The sequence below is a fragment of the Strongyloides ratti genome, scaffold srae_scaffold0000010 (assembly GCF_001040885.1).
Source record: "Strongyloides ratti genome assembly S_ratti_ED321, scaffold srae_scaffold0000010".
NCBI classification, from domain to species: domain Eukaryota; kingdom Metazoa; phylum Nematoda; class Chromadorea; order Rhabditida; family Strongyloididae; genus Strongyloides; species Strongyloides ratti.
In genome coordinates, this window is record NW_020171528.1 from 10,631 (window position 1) to 30,234 (window position 19,604).

At 17.3% G+C, this 19,604-nt stretch overlaps 4 protein-coding genes across 4 annotated transcripts; 3 read left to right on the plus strand and 1 right to left on the minus strand.

Moving 5' to 3' along the window:
- Positions 1-1,374: 1,374 nt before the first annotated feature.
- SRAE_0000069600 (G protein-coupled receptor, rhodopsin-like family and GPCR, rhodopsin-like, 7TM domain-containing protein) lies at positions 1,375-5,390 on the plus strand (the record flags this gene model as incomplete). Its single annotated transcript, XM_024646624.1, has 3 exons — positions 1,375-1,470; positions 1,512-2,550; positions 4,444-5,390. The coding sequence occupies 3 exons, from the start codon at positions 1,375-1,377 to the stop codon at positions 5,388-5,390; spliced, it is 2,082 nt and encodes a 693-aa protein (XP_024500787.1).
- A 3,402-nt stretch (positions 5,391-8,792) lies between these two features.
- On the plus strand, positions 8,793-9,386 carry SRAE_0000069700 (Hypothetical protein; the record flags this gene model as incomplete). The annotated part of the gene is made up of 3 exons (XM_024646625.1): positions 8,793-8,898; positions 8,952-9,301; positions 9,366-9,386. 3 exons carry the CDS (start codon positions 8,793-8,795, stop codon positions 9,384-9,386), a joined length of 477 nt encoding a protein of 158 aa, XP_024500788.1.
- Positions 9,387-9,427: 41 nt separating this feature from the next.
- SRAE_0000069800 (Hypothetical protein) lies at positions 9,428-10,277 on the plus strand (the record flags this gene model as incomplete). The annotated part of the gene is made up of 2 exons (XM_024646626.1): positions 9,428-10,036; positions 10,089-10,277. The coding sequence occupies 2 exons, from the start codon at positions 9,428-9,430 to the stop codon at positions 10,275-10,277; spliced, it is 798 nt and encodes a 265-aa protein (XP_024500789.1).
- Positions 10,278-15,140: 4,863 nt separating this feature from the next.
- SRAE_0000069900 (Hypothetical protein) lies at positions 15,141-16,150 on the minus strand (the record flags this gene model as incomplete). The annotated part of the gene is made up of 2 exons (XM_024646627.1): positions 15,141-15,491; positions 15,539-16,150. The coding sequence occupies 2 exons, from the start codon at positions 16,148-16,150 to the stop codon at positions 15,141-15,143; spliced, it is 963 nt and encodes a 320-aa protein (XP_024500790.1).
- Positions 16,151-19,604: the final 3,454 nt, after the last annotated feature.

The window sequence follows — 19,604 nt, forward strand, 5'->3', positions numbered from 1 at the left end:
TAATAAATTTTAACTATTTAACAATTAAATTTATTCTAAGTTTCTTTTTAACAAACACATGCATTAATAAAATTATAGTGTAAGTAAAAAATATTAATTTCATTATAAATTCTTAGTAAGAACTTAACCTTTACATAAATTATATAAATTGATAAAATATCTATGAGCTCATAGCTATTTTAATATACAATATTAACGGTTGTCGTTAAAAAAAATTTAAATAACAATTTTGACATAAATTAAAGGTTACGTTAAGAAATTAAAATCAAATGCTGTTAATATACAAATGGATAACATTAATTGTTTTTGAAATGATATCAGAAAATTTGATAAAAGGATAAGATTAAATATTTAGCATTTAAACAAATTAGGTCGCCAAAAGAAGATATTTATATATTTGTGACTTGTTGATAGTATACATATATATAGATATATCCAATGATCATCTGTTTCTTATTTACTTTTGACAAACTGATAATACTATATAAAATATAAAAAAACACTAAAGGACAATGATAATAGTACAATAAGTGTAAAGTATAGAATAAAAATTACCTAATAAATTATGTTATAAACAATTTTTTTATAAGAATAAATTTTTCTTTTATAACATTTTTTATATAATTCATTTTATTTTTAATTTGTTATAAAATAAAATGTTTATTTAATAAATAGGAAAAAGATAAGATGTCATGATAAAATAAAACTTAATTTCATTATAATAAAATAATAATATTTTATATAAAAAAAAAATTTATCATTAAAACTAAAAGATATATTTAATTTTTTAATATATTTTGACAATTTTAAATTTTAAAATATTAGTTCAATAATAATTTAATTTTTTTGTAGCAAATAATAAAAATAATTACTATCATTTACATTAATTTTTAATGTTCTTTTTTTATTAAAAAAATTTTAATTATTTTATTTATTTGTTTATTTTTTTATTGTTAAAAATTTTTTAAAATTAACTTAATATACATTTAAGTAAATTATTTTATATATATTTATAAAAAAAAAATTAAAATGTTGTTTTGAAAGTAAGTTGCCAGGCAACAAATGTATTAATAATAATCTCAAATAGTATATACTTTTCAATAGTATTTTGATTAAATTTTATGTTATATTAATATATTAAAAATGACAATTTTATATGTTTCATATAAAAATACAATTGCTGATATTGCAATACAAAAAAATAATTCATCTAATTTAAGTTCTATATTATCTTTTTTATTATCAATAATAATAATTGTATCTTTTTTATTAAATATTCTTATATTTGCATCAATATATTCAAGTCCTACACTTCGCCAAAAATTATTATATTTATTATTAAGTAATGTAGTTTTTATTAATCTTATTGATATAATGGTAGTCATTTTTCTATCACTTTTACATATCTCAAATTCAGGACAATGGATATTTGGTGAATTTATGTGCAAAATAAATGTATTTTTTCAACAGGTATGTATTATATTAATTATTAATTTATATATATTATTTAGTTTGTACTTCTTATATCAATTCTTTCTTTATTATTAATGTGTGCTGAAAGAGCTATTGGTAAAAATAGTTTATTAAAAAATGTTATAAGTAAAAATAATATATATTTTTGTATTTTTGGAATTTACATCATTTCAATTATATGTTGTATTCCATTATTTCTTAAAGATTTTGTTACTTTACCAGATAGATATCATTTTCAATGTCTTTTAAATGGACAAGCACCTATAGGTTATACATATTTTATGATTTTTTTATATATCATAATTACATTAACAATAGGAATTGGACTTATTTTAATAAGAATACAAAAACATGTTCATAGATCACTTCCTAACTCACAAGAAGAATATGGAAGATTTATTAATGAAACAAGAGAATTACATGAAAATACAAATTTAACAAAATTAACAGTCTATCTTTTAATAACATATGCTATATTACAATTACCATATATAATATTAATTTTTTATAATAGATTTAAAGAAGCTTCTCTTTATGAATCATCAACATCATTTATTTCAATATATTCTGATTTTGAAACATTAATAACATTTTTAAGATTTATGTTTCCTTTTATATCAGCTATAATAATATCATTTCGTTGTTTTGATATATGGGTTAAAATAGTTAATTTAATATGTTGTCGTAGAACAGGACCTATAACTATAAATCAATGGAATAATAATATGAATGCTACAAATAATATTAATCAACAAACATTTTTTTCTGGAAATTGTGATAATAATGTTATTACAATTGTAGCTACTGGAAATGGTATGGAATTACGTATACCAAAAGAAATTGTCCAAAATCCGTTAATATATGATAAACCACCACCATCATATATTGAAATGAATAATGAAAAAGATAATACAAATGTTAATGGAACAAATTCAAAGAATGAAAATATTAATATTATTGAAGGAGATCCTAATATACCGTCACAATCTAATAAACCTATTAATGAAATTGTTACTAATGATATAAATACTCAACCTCATAAATTAACATCGAAAAATACAAAGCCAAAAATTAAACGTAAAAAGAAAGAATATGATCAAAAGATAAAAAATTCAAAAGTTTCTAAAAAAATTGTGGTTAAAGGGCAATTTATAAAAAAAAAGCAACCAAAAATCAATCCAATTAATAAATAAATAGTATTTCCTTTTATAAATATAATTAATATTTTTAATAAATAAAAATATGTAATAATTCTTATTTATTTAAAAGAACAATTTTATAAAACAGGAAACATTATCTATTCATTAATTACGTACAGTTTATTTGTAATAAGATAAAAACTATATCTTTATCAATACATAAACAATGTAATCATACCACAAATATTTTACCATTATAAAATTGTAATTTACTCAAAAACATGTTTTATAATACAAATAATTTTTCAATTAAAAAAGTAACTTTTTTTTGGTATTAGAAATTATACTACACAAAATTTTATTCTTTTAAAATATCTAATTTTTTAAATAAAAAATATTATCTAACCTTGAAATATGATAAGATCATATTTAATATATTTATCACTACCCTAAAATAAATTTTTTTTTTAATTTATTAAATTATCATATAATTGTTAATTCATAAATTTGTAAGATGTTCCAGTTACTTTGATTAAAACAAATATATAAAAACTTTGTTATTAGTAAGTACATAGTTTCTAAATTAAATTTGATTTTTAATAAAATATCATTATTAAAAAAAAACATACAAATATATTAATCATATCACAATATTTTTATTAAATAGTGAATTAAATTTTTGAAATTAATGTTAATAATTTATGTTAACATTTATGGTGAAAATTTTAACTAGTATCGAGAAATTAAAAAACCTGTATAAACTTAATTTTATAATAACAAAAAAAATAAATTTTTTTCTTTTTATATTTAGTTTGAAAAATTATTAAAAGTTAATTGTCGTGATTTAAAAAAAAAAGAAAAAAATCTTTATCAATTTATATTACAATAAAATTATACCTTTTTAAATAACACGTTAACAAACAAATAATATAAAATTTTTTTAAGGGATTAGAAAAATTTTTATTTTATATCTCATTAAAAATTGTATTCCTTATATTGAAAATTTTTAAAATTAATTTTTAATATTTAATTAATTGTAATCTTTGATTATTTTAAAAATATATGTACTTATAACTATAAAATTTTTTCAAAATTATAATAATTATAAAAGTTTATCAACTTAACTAAAAATTTATTAAGTTAAATTTAAAAGTGAAAAAAAAATAATATTTAAAATTATAACTTTTAATATTAAGAATATTATAAAAAACATAATTTTAGTATTAAGAATAAAATTTTAAAAAACCATTTTTTAAAATAAAATTGTAGGTAAATATTAACAAGACGATACAGAAGTATTCACATGATAAATATTTTATATAAAATACCTCATTTAATAAAGTTTTTTAGTTAATCAAACAACTTAAAAATTTTAAGAAAAAAATTTTATATAATAATAATTTTTTATACATTTTATATAAATAAAAAATTTTAATATTATTTTACAATATAATAATAAAATTGCCTAAAGTATAAGCTATAAATTAATAGTACATATTTCTAAAAAAAAAAATCAAACTTTTGTACAATTATAACATTTATAATTTCAAGAAATTACGATATATTTTATAACAATTGTTTTTATAACATTCAATTACTATAAAAAGCATATTAAATTTACAAACAATGCTAATAATATAATACCTTAAGAAATAACATTTTATAAAGAATGACCTAATTATTATGTATATAATCATTTCATTTGAATCATTATTAATAGTAGTTTTTACTTTTATAATTATGAAAGTAACAATTAATATTATATTATTAAATCTTATAATAATATCTTCATATACAAGTAAGTTTTAAAAATATTTTATTTTATCTGTAGTTTTTTTAAATGCTGGAATTTATAAAAGAGAAATTGAATCTGAATTTCTTAATGAAACAACAATTTCTACCATTTCTGATAGTGATAAAATAAAACATTCTATAATTAATGAAACAGAAATTTTAAAGAATGACAATGAAATTGAAAGTAGTGGAGATATTGATACTTTAATTAATACCGAAACAACTAATAGTTTAATAAATACTACTGAAAGCTTTTATGATGGAGTAAATGAAAACAATTTAAATTTAATTGAAGAAAAATTTATAGCTATTGATCCTGTTAACAATTATACAGAAATGCATACAACAACAGAATTAACATTGAATGAAGATATAACAACAGATTCTACAATTATTACTTCTTTACCAGATATTCATAAATGTCCATGTAAAATTTCTCATAATTTTCTTCATTCAAATAATTATTCTATTATATTTAATTTAACAAATTTTATTAATTCAACATTTTCTCCAACAATATTATTTTCTCCTATAATTACAAATAATGATGATAAAAAAATGTTTTGTGATTGTGATTGTATGTGTAAGATAAATGAATTACTTAACAAAACTAAAGTAACATCTACAACAACTACAACAACAATGGCAACTACTACTATACCAGAAGATAAAAAAATTATTTATATATCAAATAGACAAAGACAATGTAAATGTACTTGTGATAATGAAAGTATTATTAATTTTCTTGATACAATTAATTATAAGAAATTGAAAGGAAAATTATGTAAATGTACATGTGATATGAAATCTTTATTATCTATTACTACTACAATAAATCCTCCTACAATTAATACTTTACAACCAAATAAAAAAAAATTATGTAAATGTATATGTGAAAAGGAAGAATTTTTTGATAAACAAATGACAACAACTGTTAAAAGTACAAAAAAAAAGTTATGTAAATGTACATGTGATAAAGAATAATCATTTGATTAACAAATAACAACTATTCCTACTACAACATTAGTTCAATATCAAAAAAAGAAAATTATGTAAATATATGTGTAATAAAAAAACTTTGTGATTGTCAAAAAGCACATGTAATGTTTGAATATTCTAATTACATTGATATTCTTAACAATTTTTGTCATAAACGTAAATGTAATGGTAATACTGAATCATGTAATAATTTAACATGTTATTGAGATGTATGCATTTGTTAACTTATACAAATTTATCAATTGAAACATTATTGTTGCAAAATATGTTGTTTTTGAACTTGAAATAAGTTCATTATTTTATTTTTTTTTATTATTACATATAAAAAAAACATAATTTTGGTACTTTAATATTATGTTTTGCATCCAACTTTCAAAGTTTTTTTTTATATTAATAACCATCATTTTTACTTTTTTTTTGTCATTTTTTAATCATGTTTTTAAAGAATAAATAAATTATTACAACTTTCAAATGATTACAAATTTTTTTTTGAATTAATTAACAATAAATGTATTTAAACATAATTGAAAAATAAGATCTGATTTACTACAGATTTGTAACACTTTCTTTAATTAATTGTTAATATTTTTACTAATTTTTTTTAAATAAAATTTTAAAAACTATAAGAAATCTAAATTTAACAAAATAAATATATTTAAATTGATTATCTTAAAGACAAATGAAATTATATTTATAAAAATGATTATATATATATAATTTTACAATTTTCTCTGTTTTTATCAAAAACGTTAACAATACATTTAGATACTATTTAAATTTATAAAACATAAATTTTTAAAATTTTATAAGCTAGAAAAAATTAATGATATATAACTATAAACCTTAACATTATATTTTATTATAAAAAAAATCTTTTTTTATTTTTACTCTAAAAAAAGAAAGAATATGAGCAAAGTAATACAAGTTTAATAGCTCTTAATGCTTGATCATAGGCTCCAGGAAAAATAATTAGTCAAAAAAGTTTTTCTAGTTATTAAAAAAAAGAAAAATAAATATTGGAAAAAATTAATATTATTCATAAGAATTTGTATATGCATTCACTAATAAAAATTGATAATAATCTTACATATTTGAGTAAAAAAAATATATATTCTTAAATTTTAATAGTCGATAAAATTAACATTATAAATAAAAAAAGTTATGATAAGTTAATTGAACAAGATATTTTTTAAGTTGTTGAAAAAAAAAATCCACCTCTTAACGTCTTATTATGAATCAAAAACAAAAAAATTGTTAAAAACTATTATGTTACAAAAAAAAGTCAAAAAGGTGTTGATTAATTTAACTATATAAATGAAGAAATACATCATTTTTTAGGCCATGCTTTTATTATTGTTGAAGTAAGCATAATTATTCTTTTAAATTTTATTTTAATAAAATAAATTAAAAAAACAACTTAATACTATGAATGATAAGTCAGAAATTTTAACATTATTATAATAATTTTAAAATAATAGTAAAAAATAGGTTATTTTCATAATGTTTATTTCTTTAATTTTTGTAAAATAAATTATTTTAATGAAAATATCTAAAAAAAGATTTATTGCATTATAAAATGTATCTCCTAAACTTTTTATAGCAAGCCAGTAAATATGCAACTAAATAGTCAAAATATTTAATAAACCATTATATAAAAATGAAAAATTTTTAAACAGCAAACTAAAATTTTTTTTAAAAAATTATTGTACATAATTATTTATTTAATTATTAAATGATAAAAAAAGTATATGTTTTTTAAAATTTATTTTTATTCTTTTTGTTTCATACGAATTTAAGAACTTATAAACTGATTTCATTAATATTTTTTTTATTATAGTTATCTAAAATAATATTAAATTTTTATTTATAATATTAAATATATTATTCTTTTTTAACTAGTGCAACATGGAAAATCTCGTATGAATTTTGAAAAGACAACTTATTTTAAACAATCGTTTTTATAGTAGAATTACTCGTTTTTATTTAAAAAAACTTAAACATTATTTATGTATTGTTTGAAGCTAAATTAAAAAAAAAAGTTCATTCGAGTTTATTTGTACTCGATTAGCTTCGAGTTCGTCCAAAGCCAAATGAAATAAATTTATATCGAATTTAATACATTTGTTAATTTCACTCTACATTTTTCTAATAAAATTATTATGAATAATTTTTAAAATTTCAAATTGTGTGGTTCAATTAAATAGCTTAAAATCTAGGTAGTTGTAATTTTCGATCTCATAAAAAATTTTAATTGCTAGATTAGAAATTCCGATTAATAAAAAACGTCGTATAAATATAAATTTTTAAAAATTTAAAAAAATTAGGCTTAAGTTGTAAACTAAAAATTACCTAAATCTTTTTTTTATCCAAGCTTGAAAAAAATATCCGCATTTTACTGAGTATAAATCTGTGCATTTTTCCAAAAATTCTAAATAAGAAAAAATTAATAGTTGAGGTATTTCGACTCGTTTTTCATTAGCAAGTTAAGTTGTATTCATTTTGACTTACAGTAAGTAAAAATTAGATTTAAAATATTTTTTTTAGAATTTTTTCACATTTAGAAATTTATAAAATGTAAAACGATAAAAATTTTTTAAATGATTACTATTATTACCAAAATTGTTTTTTTTTTTGGAAAAGAAAATTAAAATTATTTCTTTCAAAAAGCGGATTTTATAAATTCTTTATTTATAAAATAGTTTTTTAAAAACTTATTTATATGTAATATTAAAAACATTTTTAATATTGTAAGGTTATTATAAAAATCTATAATTCTAAAAGAAAATATTAACTTTAATATATGGATTTAATTTGTTTATAAAAATTAATCTAAAATAATGTTATGGTTAATATTTTTAAAAATTACATTAAAAAAATATATTATGAATAATGTTATTTGTTGTCTGACAATAGTTTGACATTAATAAAGTTTATATATACAATATTAACACTTTTAATAAAAAAAAATTAGTTTCTTATTTTTTATATTATAGATTTTCTATTTAATTTTAAATTATTTTTAGTAATTTAAAGTTTTGTAAAATTTGATAATATCAGACATTAATAAATCTTAATGTTTTTTATATATTTTCTAATATAAACTTATTTTTTAATACTCTGCAGACAACAATTGATAATAATTCAATAATTCATATTTTTATTATATATTTTTTCAATTAATATAGTATGAATAATAAAAAAATATACTAATAAGCGATAAAAAAAATTACGTTGAATATGAAATAATTAGAATATTGTTTATGTCTTATCACTAGAAAATTTGGTATAGCATCCTTTTGTTTAATTATTATAAGTTACAAATCATTTACCACTAAAATTATAATATTTTTTGTATTTATTAATATTATTAAAAATATTTTTCAGAGTATGATAAAATCTATTATTAAGAAAAATCATTGTAAAAACAAAATTTCAAATGGCAAAAAAAATGTATCATTTCGTAGATTTGTTTCGGATAAATATATTTATACTGGTAAATTTTCAAAATTTTCTTGTATGATTTTTATAAATTTATATTATTTTAAGTAAATGATTCTAACGAAGACACATTTATTTGTAATGGTAACAAAAATGATGAATGTGATATATCAACTTATCTTGATGAACGTAAATTAGAAGATATTGATGAAGTTTTAATGGTTGATTTACAAATGCTTAATGATCCATTAATTGAAGACATTGTAGAAACATTTATAATCTCAAAAACTTTAATTAAAAAAGTTTTGGCGTTTAACTTTCATGGAAATATTAAAAACTCTAGATATGCTTTATCTGAAGAGAATCTTAAAAATATTGCTGAAAAATTAAAATATAGCAAAAGGAAAGCTTTTAAAGAAGTAGAAATTACTTTATGCATGATTTTAAAACATCATATTGTAAATTTTTACAACACACCTAATAATACTGTTCTTTTACATTCTGTTGAAAATGAATTTTCAGAGATTCTTCAATATCCTTTAAAATTTTCAACAAGAATGCTTTTAATAACTATTCTAATATTTATGAGTGCACATCCGGAAACTGAAAAGCATTATACAATAAAACTTAAAGAATTAAAAAATCAACTTCAATACAATGTAATAATGTTACATTATGTTCCAATTGAAAAAATTGTCATTAATGAATATATTTCTGTTTATGAAGAATATGATTTTAGATTTATGGTATTAAATTTTTTAGATTATTTTTCTTCAATTGTAAAAATGGAAGATTTAAAATGGACAGAGTACTCCTCTGATGCATATCTTGTTTTTTTTGATGATACCGTTAGTGAATTTACAAATTTAATTAAATCACTTATCAAATGTCCTACCAATAAGAATTCTTTTTTGAAAATGAAAACAATTGAATTTGGATTAGTTATTAATTATTCTGCTACATATCTATCTTTTTTAAATGATTATGGATTTTTTAAAGATAAATTGGATAAATGTACAGGATTTTATGTCTTAGAAAATATTGCTAGAACAACAATAAGTCTATTTATTAATGAAAATAGTAAAGATATATTAAAAAATGATAGTATTTGTTATAAATTAAAATGTGTTTTCTTCACAATATGTTCTGTTGGTATTTCAATATGTAAAATTGCAATGAAATATCCTAATTTTGTGAGTTAACTTTTTTTTTATCTTATAATAATTTTTAAAAACAATTTTATAGAAACGTTTCCTATTTCAATTACAATGTTGGTTAAAAATTATTACATTTCTTAATAATATAGAAAATATTAAAAATGAAACTGTATCTGATGATAATATTAAAAAATATCAAGAAAACATTCGTCAAGAAAAAATTATTGGTAAATCATTATACAGGAAATTTATTAAAAAGGTTAAAAAGACAAAATAGAAATGACATAAGATTAAACAGATATATTAGTTATTATAATAATTGTTTTTTATATTTGTTTTCTCTTTTTATTTTGTTCTAATTTTAAAAAATAGTTGTTTTTAATTTACTTATTAATATAAATAGTAAATATTTTTTATGTTAAAAGAACTATAAAAGCTACAATGTTTTATTACGAATTATCATTTGCATATTTGTAGAAGATGTTCATTGTCATAATTTATTTTAATAACTTTTTTATGAAAAATCAGGATCAAAAATATAATTTATTTTATTGAAATTTTTTGAACTAATTTAATTATTCATATTTTTTTATCATATGCTGATAAATATGTATATAAATTAATTATAATAAATGTAAATTGTTTACCAGATTGAATTGCTTTATACCTGTGTTCTCTAATAAGCATTATAAAATATTGAATTTTAAATTTAAATTGATAGTTACTATTACGTAAATTACAAATGCAATATCAACAGTTTTTTTATCAATGAATAATAAAATAAATCAATATTATTACCTTTATTCAATTTATAAATCAATTTGTAAAATTTATTTAATTTTTGTACCATAAATGATAAATTAAAAAATTATTAAAAATAAATTTTTTTTTAGTTGAATAAATAATATATGACTATTTTTAGACTATTCTTCTTGATAAATAATTTTTATTAATGTGATTCTTTCAGAAAATTTGTATTTAAAAAATCATTTCTCAGTTGCATAGTAATTGGCGCTATGTTTATCAAATCTCTTTTAAAATTGTATATTTAGTTGTAAAATGAGAATATCATTTGTTACCTAAAAATTATTGTAATTACTTAAAACGACAAAAATATCAACTTTTTTTTCAAATATTATATCATATATATTATCAACTGTCATTTTTAACACTACTTAAATAAAATATATTTTTTCGTTAATTTATTTGTTATATCTTACCTGAAAAAAAAAATTATTTTTTTTATTTTTATCACCAGATTTATAAACCATTTTGTTAATATTAATAAAATTAAAAATGTCATCAGAAGTTTTTATCATTACTAAATTTTGGACTTTTATCTAAACATGGAATTTCAAAACATCAAATTTTATTTTTTAAATCTAGACTAGAAAATAACTTATAAAAATATTGACATACTTTTTGACTTTTTGAATTACATTATTTTTGTAAGAATATTAAATTTTTATATTTAATATTATAATTTAGATTATTAATTTTATTTTTAAAATTATCATAATCTGTAATTAAATTATTTTGCTAATCTTTAAAATCAAGAAAATATTTATTTATTAAAAGTATGTCTTTGTTAATTTTTTATTCTTTAAAAATACAGTAAAATTTTATAACTGAATATCCCTATAATTATACAAATAATTAAAATTAGCATTAAAAGATTAGTACAAATATAATTGAATTAAAAATAAAGTGTTCTTTCAAATTCTTCTATTATATACTAATAAAAAGTCCATTACCTTTAAATTTCTTATTCTTTAGTGTGCGAAGTCTCTTGTTTACTATGCAAGTAGTATATATACACATAAATGATAATTTCTTGAACTATGAAAAAAACATAATAATTTTTTTTAATTTCTAATATTATTTCATATAAATTGATAAAATTATTTTTAATTTTTTAAAATATTTTGTTAATCCTAATTATAAGTATAAAATTGTGTTATTATTTTTCATTTTTTTTCTAAATGTAATTCAAAGTTTAAAATATCATCTTTTTCTAAATATGTTTTTTGATTCCTTATATAATTCACATCTACATTTCCAAAACTTTTACCAACTTTGATTAGCCATAAAAATATTTTAATACAATTATATAAAAATTTTTTATTAAAATAAATGTAACAATGGTTATTATATCTTAACTGTATACATTTTCCCAAACATTTTGTTAATTTCTAATATTACAGCCTAAAATATAATAATTATTATTTTTATTATTTATAACTTGCATTAGATATAATATAATTTTTTATTGATGAAACATTCATAGTATTATAGGTTTTCACTATTTTTTTAAATTATGATATCTTTTAATCAAATTTTTTTTATCAAAAAAATTACTTCTATTAAAATTCATTTTTTCACTACTTTTTATTAAATTTAAAAAATTTTTTTTATTTAATATATGACAAAACTTAATGTTATAATAAGGTACTTCAGTATATAATTTAAAACGTTTTTTAGATAATTTATTTCACAATGTAAGTAAAAATGAATGTTTTTTTAGTTTTTCAAAGTTTCTCAATTAAATTGCGTTTTTTCTTAAAAAAATAAAGTAAATTAAAAAACGATGATTTAAAAAATAAAATAATTAATCTAATTTTTTTTTCAGTAGAATTTATTATATCTATTATTTTTTTTGCATTGATTAAAACAATGATTTTGTTTTTGTTAAATTCTTTATTAACTTCATAATGTTTTCTTTTTTTCTATCTAATTTTTCTCCTATATCATTTTTAATAGATAAATTTCCATTAATTCTATTTACTAGTCTTTTATAAATTTATTTAAATTTTACAAAATTATTATAAATTTTTGTAAGAAAAATACAAAAATTTTTATAATAAGCAAATTAATTGTTTATTTTTTTAATATTAATTAATTTATCAATATTAACCATAAAATCACAAAAAAAAACTGACTTTAAATAGGTAAATTTAATTTTATCACTTGTAATATAAAATATTATTTATGATATTATTATATTTAATAATTTTTTTTTTATTCATTAACTAGTCATTGTTAAAACTTTTAAAAAATGTCAATAAGTATATTTCAGTTACTACATTATTTGTTAGAAATATATAGGTAAAATATACCATTTGAAAACAAATTATTTCAAAATTTATTGTTATCATTTTTTCTGTTTTTAGTATTTTCATAATATTATTTTCTATTTAAAGCATTATTATCTATTGAAAACTTCTCCTTTATTAAAATTTCGTACAAATTCATTAAATTATATGTGAAGTTTTTAATAAAAATTGTTTTATTTCATTTTTATGTATAAATATAATTTTTTTTTGTAAAGTTGTAAACTTTTTTCTATTAAAAATATATTTAAAAAATATTCAAAACAATATAAATTCAATTTTTTTATTATCACTAGGGTTTTTAAATAAATATAGAAGACAATTAATATAGTGTAAATAGTTATCATCTAAACTAATTGTATTTATTTTACCAATTTCATTTTTAATATATATTTATATCTTTTCGTAAATATAACCACTGTTAGAATTATTTTTATAAAAAAATCTTGATATTTAAATTATTTCTATCAAGTTAAAAAAGTGTTCTGTTATTTTTTTTATTTAAAATATAACGTTTAAATGTATACTTTGATATTTTTAACATTTTGTTATATAAAAATTTCTTTGCATAAAATAATATTTGATTCAGATAAATTATAATGAATAATATGATATCAAAAATCTCCATTATTAATATTTACTAAAATAAATAGTTTTAATTGTCTATAAAAATAAAAATGTTGTTATTATTTTTATGTTTTTATTCACTGTTTAGACATTTTTAAAATAATTATATATAGCACAAAATTAAAAATAAATTTTAATGGAAATGTTTTTTTAAAAATTGTTTTAGGTACTGTCTAAAAATATTTGCATAACTTATTATTTTATGATATAATTATCATTGTGGTAACAATGAAAAGAGAACAGACAAAACGTAAATAAAATCTTTGTTACTTGTATTTAAAAAAAAAAGATAAAAAGTTAAGTATGATATTTCTTCTCTTTTGTTGACATTAAAGGAAAAGAAGAAAAATAACGTATTCGAAGCAGATTTAGATTTGGAAAAATCAGTAAGAGAATAACCTTTGAATGAAATTTCTTGACACAATTTCGCTAGGTTTTTTTTAATTAATATTTATAATATTTTAAATTTTATATAATAAATTAAATTTAATTCTATTGTACTAATATCAGGATTAACAATAACAGAAAGACAAAAACTAAGTCGCTAAAACCAGTAGATACTCGAACTAGATTTTAGATTATAAATATTTTTTTTGTTAGATGATTTAACATTGTTTTATAATAATAATAATGCAAAAAACTACTACAATTAGAAATATACATTTTTTTTTTAATTTTATTGTTATAGTTCTAAGTCATTTTAAATAAAATATCATTTAAGTGAATACATTATAGTCAAATGATATATTTTTAATTGATTTATTGATAATTAAATGTTTAAAATACATAAATTTAAAATGAAAGTGTTATGAAATAAATTTTTTTTTCTTTTTTTATTATTAAAATGTAATAGTTTATTTATTGATAAAAATAATTAAATAGCCAGAAAATTTCTTTCTATGTAATAAAAATTTATAAAATTAAAGTTTAAATATATATAAACCTTAAAACTATTAAATACAAAAAATAAATATTATTTTTTTACATTATTTTAAAATATAATTTAATGATATTGTATATTTTTTTTAAAAAAATTTCTAAAATATAAGTTTTGTTAAGTTCTTTAAAAAATTTATTGTTAAAATGAGAAGTACGTATATAGCAATTGACAAATTTAATAGAAAATATTGTAATTATTTTTTGTAAAAAATTTTCATAAAAATAAAGTAAAATTTTTTTATGTATATATATACATAGAAATAGTGTTTTTAATTAGTTTATTTAATAGCAATAATTTTTAAAATATTTTAAATTTTATAAAAAAAAAATAAACTTAAAATTTTTATTAACATGATATAAATATAAAAATAATAATATAAGAAGAAGAAGAACATTTATATAAAATAACATATTTAAAAGATAATATCAAAAAAAATTTTTTAAGCAATTTTCATATTCAATAATTAAAATTTTTCTAAAGAAAGAAGATTTAAAATTTTTTTTCTTATTTGTTGTAAATTTCTATAACAACTAACTTCAGAATCATCTTTAACCTCAATTAAAAGATGTAAAGGTTCTCTGACATATTTATGTGTATCTTCATCAGTCTCAAATGGATAATCAAAAATTTTATTAACAAAAGGAACACCTTTAGATCCTTGTATATGTATTACTGAATTTGTTAATTTTTCAATTTCTCGGAGTGTACTACCAGATGGTCCAAGTATTCTTCCAAAAATATTAACATTTTTAACATTATCAAAATAAATTTTTTTTGTCATTTTGAATTGAGATCTTCCAATTCCATGACAATTCTAATAATAAAAAAATATTTAAATGCTATAAGGCATATTAAACTTACATAATATTTTTTAATAAAAATTTTTCTATCATCAAAAACAGTAACAGGATCAGTTTGATATTCATGACGTAAATCTTCATATCTTACCATGTTAACAACTGTTTGTTTTGGTGAACGAAGCATTTTTGTAGATGCACTAATATATATTTTTAATCCAGCATTTGAAGCCATTCTTTCAATAATATTTTCAATTTTTCCAAGCTCTGTATCAAATTCTAACATTAATTTACAATCATAATCTTTGATATTCCAAATTTTCTTAACAATTTCAAAAGCTCTTATAATAAAAACACCACATGCTAATTTTTTTAAATAATTAATTGGCTTTTCTTCTAACAATATCATAACAGAAACAATTTTATGAAATTTTTCCAATGATTTTTGATATTTTAATGGTAAACTATATGCCTTAACAATTGATGCTTTTAAAAAATCATTATAAAATGTTGTTAAGGAAGGATCTTGTTCCAAATATTCTTCATCAAAATATAAATTGTTTTCAAGAAAATTAAAATTATTACCAACTATCCAGTATCCACTTTTAACACTAAATTCACCTTTATTTATTCTATAGGTATTTTTTATAATTAAATTATTTACAATTAATGACATATTTGTAGCTAAGATAAAAAAAAATAAAAAAAAAATAGTATAATAACAATTTTATTTAATATTTTTGTCATTTATATGAAGAAATATTTAATAAAATTTGAATTTAATCTAATAATATAATTTTTCTTTATCATTAAGTATAATTCATTTTATTTTGTATATATTGAATATTATTATATATATGCCTAATGTGAAATATAGTTAATGTATAAAACTATAATTAAAAAATTTCTTAAATAATTATGAATATAAAAGTGACTATTTTTAATGTATCGCTTTTTATAAAAATAATTTTAAAAATGAATTAATTGAAAATGTTATAAATAAATTTATTTTACATTTTAAAATAATCTGTCTGATAATTTTTAAAATTTACTGTATAGAATATTTAATTGCTTAAATTCATCCAAATATTATTCACTTATATTAATGATGATTAATTTTACCAAAGAAAATATATATGTTGTAAAAATAATTTGATAATAATTTTTTTTTACAATTAAAAAAATGATTGTCTGTATGAAACATATGAATAATCATAAAAAAAATTTGATAAAATTTTTATTATACAGTTTAATATTACATCTTTTTATTTTTATTTAAAATTTTTTTTAACTACTTTAATATTGAATAAACAATATTTAGTATATGACAAAATACGCATAATTTTTTATATTTCATAAGATATATTGTATTTTTATAGAAGAAAATAATATTTGTTAAAATTAATTAAAATTTAATATAAAAAATTAAATGTCTCAATGGATACAAAACAATTATTTTTTTTATAATAAAAAAAAATTTATGTTGACATGGCAATATATTTTATTAATCTTTTATATAATCAATTAAAGTTTTTAAAAAAGTATTTATTAGAAGTAATATTTGAACACGAATATTTTAACATGTTTCTTTAATTTTTTGTTTCTATTGTTTTAATTTTATTTATTTAGAGGATTTTTATTAATTGTAAACTTTAAGTTTTAATACTTTAATTAGTTTTGTAAACAATTTTAATATTATATAAGGGAATAGAAATTTTTGAAATTTCATTATAAAAAAATTTTCTTGTAATTTTTCTCTACTTTTTGCTTACATAAGAGATACTGATTCAATTTGTCTAATTTCATAGGTTATTATTGTATTGCATTGATTGTGCAAGATCCAAACTAAAAACATCTACTTTTTCAAATTTTGAAAAATTTTAATAATAGAAGATTAAGTAATTATAATATATCTATATTACAAATGCGATATTTTTAAATAATTTAAGTAGTATTTTTTTAATTTGTAAAGTTATTATTTTTAAATAAGAGTGTGAAATAAAAAGTTTTATAAGCAAAGTTTTGTACTATAATTGATTGGATTAAAAAAAAGTTGTGAAAGTGTGTTCTTTATCAGACTTCCATTCCAACTCAATTTGTAATTTAAATTTTTATAGACAATAAAAATTAGACATTATTACCCCATTTAGTTGATAATTTATTCTAGTGGACAGTTAGCAATAGTTACTTCACTTGTAAATGGCAAACAAGTTACTTTTTTAATTGTTTTAAGAGCTACTAGTTGCTTAATGAAATTAAGTAAAGCTAGATTTTTAAATGTTAAAATCGGTAATTTTTATTGAACGATATTATATGAAGGTCAAAACTTAAATAAATCATTTGGAAAATTCTACATAAATATAAAATTTGAAAACATTTTAGTAAAAGATAAAATTAAAATAATTAAGGATAAAAATATGAACCCTAATTATGACAATATATAATAGACAACTGCATTACAAAATATGAGTAAAATTACATTCATCTTTGAAGATAATTATGTAATAATTAAAAAAACCAAACTTTCTTTTAATCAAATTTTTACCCCTTTAAAGAAAGAGATAAGTGAAATAATTGTAAACTTTATGACATTAAAAGAACCTTAATTTAAATTTATTAACAGGAAAAAATTTTCTTAATTTGAAAAAGTATTCAGCATGGATGGAAATGATATAAGCAAAGGTATAATACAAGTATCAAAGCAAAAGTTTTTAGATATATCACCTGGTACTCTTAAAAATATTATTTACCAGAAGCAATTATTGAAGATGAAAAAATTGAAGTAGATCAATTAATTGAAACAGGTGTACTTAAACCTATTTTAAATTGTAAACACTTACATAATATTTTATTTGTCAGAAAACCTAACGGACTTTTAAGATTAAATGTAGATTTGAGTTTCCCAAAATGAAATAACTGTAAAATCTAAATATCCTTCAAAAGTAATAAGAGATATGCTTCAACTTAGAAATATTGCTTTACTTTCTAAATTAGATTTAACTTCATGCTTTTACAAATTCGTTTTACATAAATACGATACTGAAATGATTGGAATTATTATACTTTGAAGAATATTTAAATATTTGCGCTTATTGCTAGGATTCAAAAATGTTTCTTCAATTTGTCAATGAATAATGGACATTGTAATAAGAAAGATACCTCATGCTAATTTTTATTTTGATCATCTATTAATCGCAACTGAAATTGATAAAAGCATTCATAAATCCGTTATTAAGGATACTTTTGAAACTTTAAAAGAATATTACTTAAAAATTTCACCAAATAAATGTATCTTTATGTCAAAAGAAGTTAAATTCCTTGAACATATTATATCTAAAAAAAAGTACACAGTTAGACTAAACTTTACACAAACACAAAACGTGCATTTTCCGTTCTCTAAATATCTGTATATTAAAAAACAGTTTATTTTTAATTTGTTAAATTTTTTTATTTATTTTTTACTCAGTTTATTTTAAACGTAATATATTGTTAAATTTTGTCGTAAAATATTATTATGTGTGAGTTTTTTTTTTAAATATTTATTAAATAGCTTTATTAAAAAAAAAGCTTTTTAATTACTGAAGATTAATTATTTCTTAACAATATATCACTATTATTGTTTGAATAAATGAAAGCAAATAACTAAAGGTATTACACAACTTTAAATAATAGGAAATTTTAAAAAGAAAACTAATAATGTTCTAAGCTTTTCTAAATGCCAAATCGCAACAAGAGGTAATTTTTATTAATTAATTTTTTTTATTTTTGTATTTGATTTTCTGCTATGTGTTTTTAGATAAAATTAATCGTTTAATGGAATATATCTTTGAAGGAAAGAGGCGTAACAACCATGTATTATCCTAAAAAGAATTACATTTTACCTATTAATATTAAAAATGTTAATTAAATAAATTTTAATTATTTTATATTCTTTTAAGTTGCTCCAAAAATGAAGAACAAGAGGTTACAGATTTTATTCAATAATTTTAATGAACATTTTTTTTAATGTTTATTATTTGATAAAGTTTTTAATACAATACTTTTAACTAACAAAAATAAAATGTCATATGAATTATTTTTAATTTATATAAAAATGTAAATAAATTTTTTACTTCTTAGCAACATATACT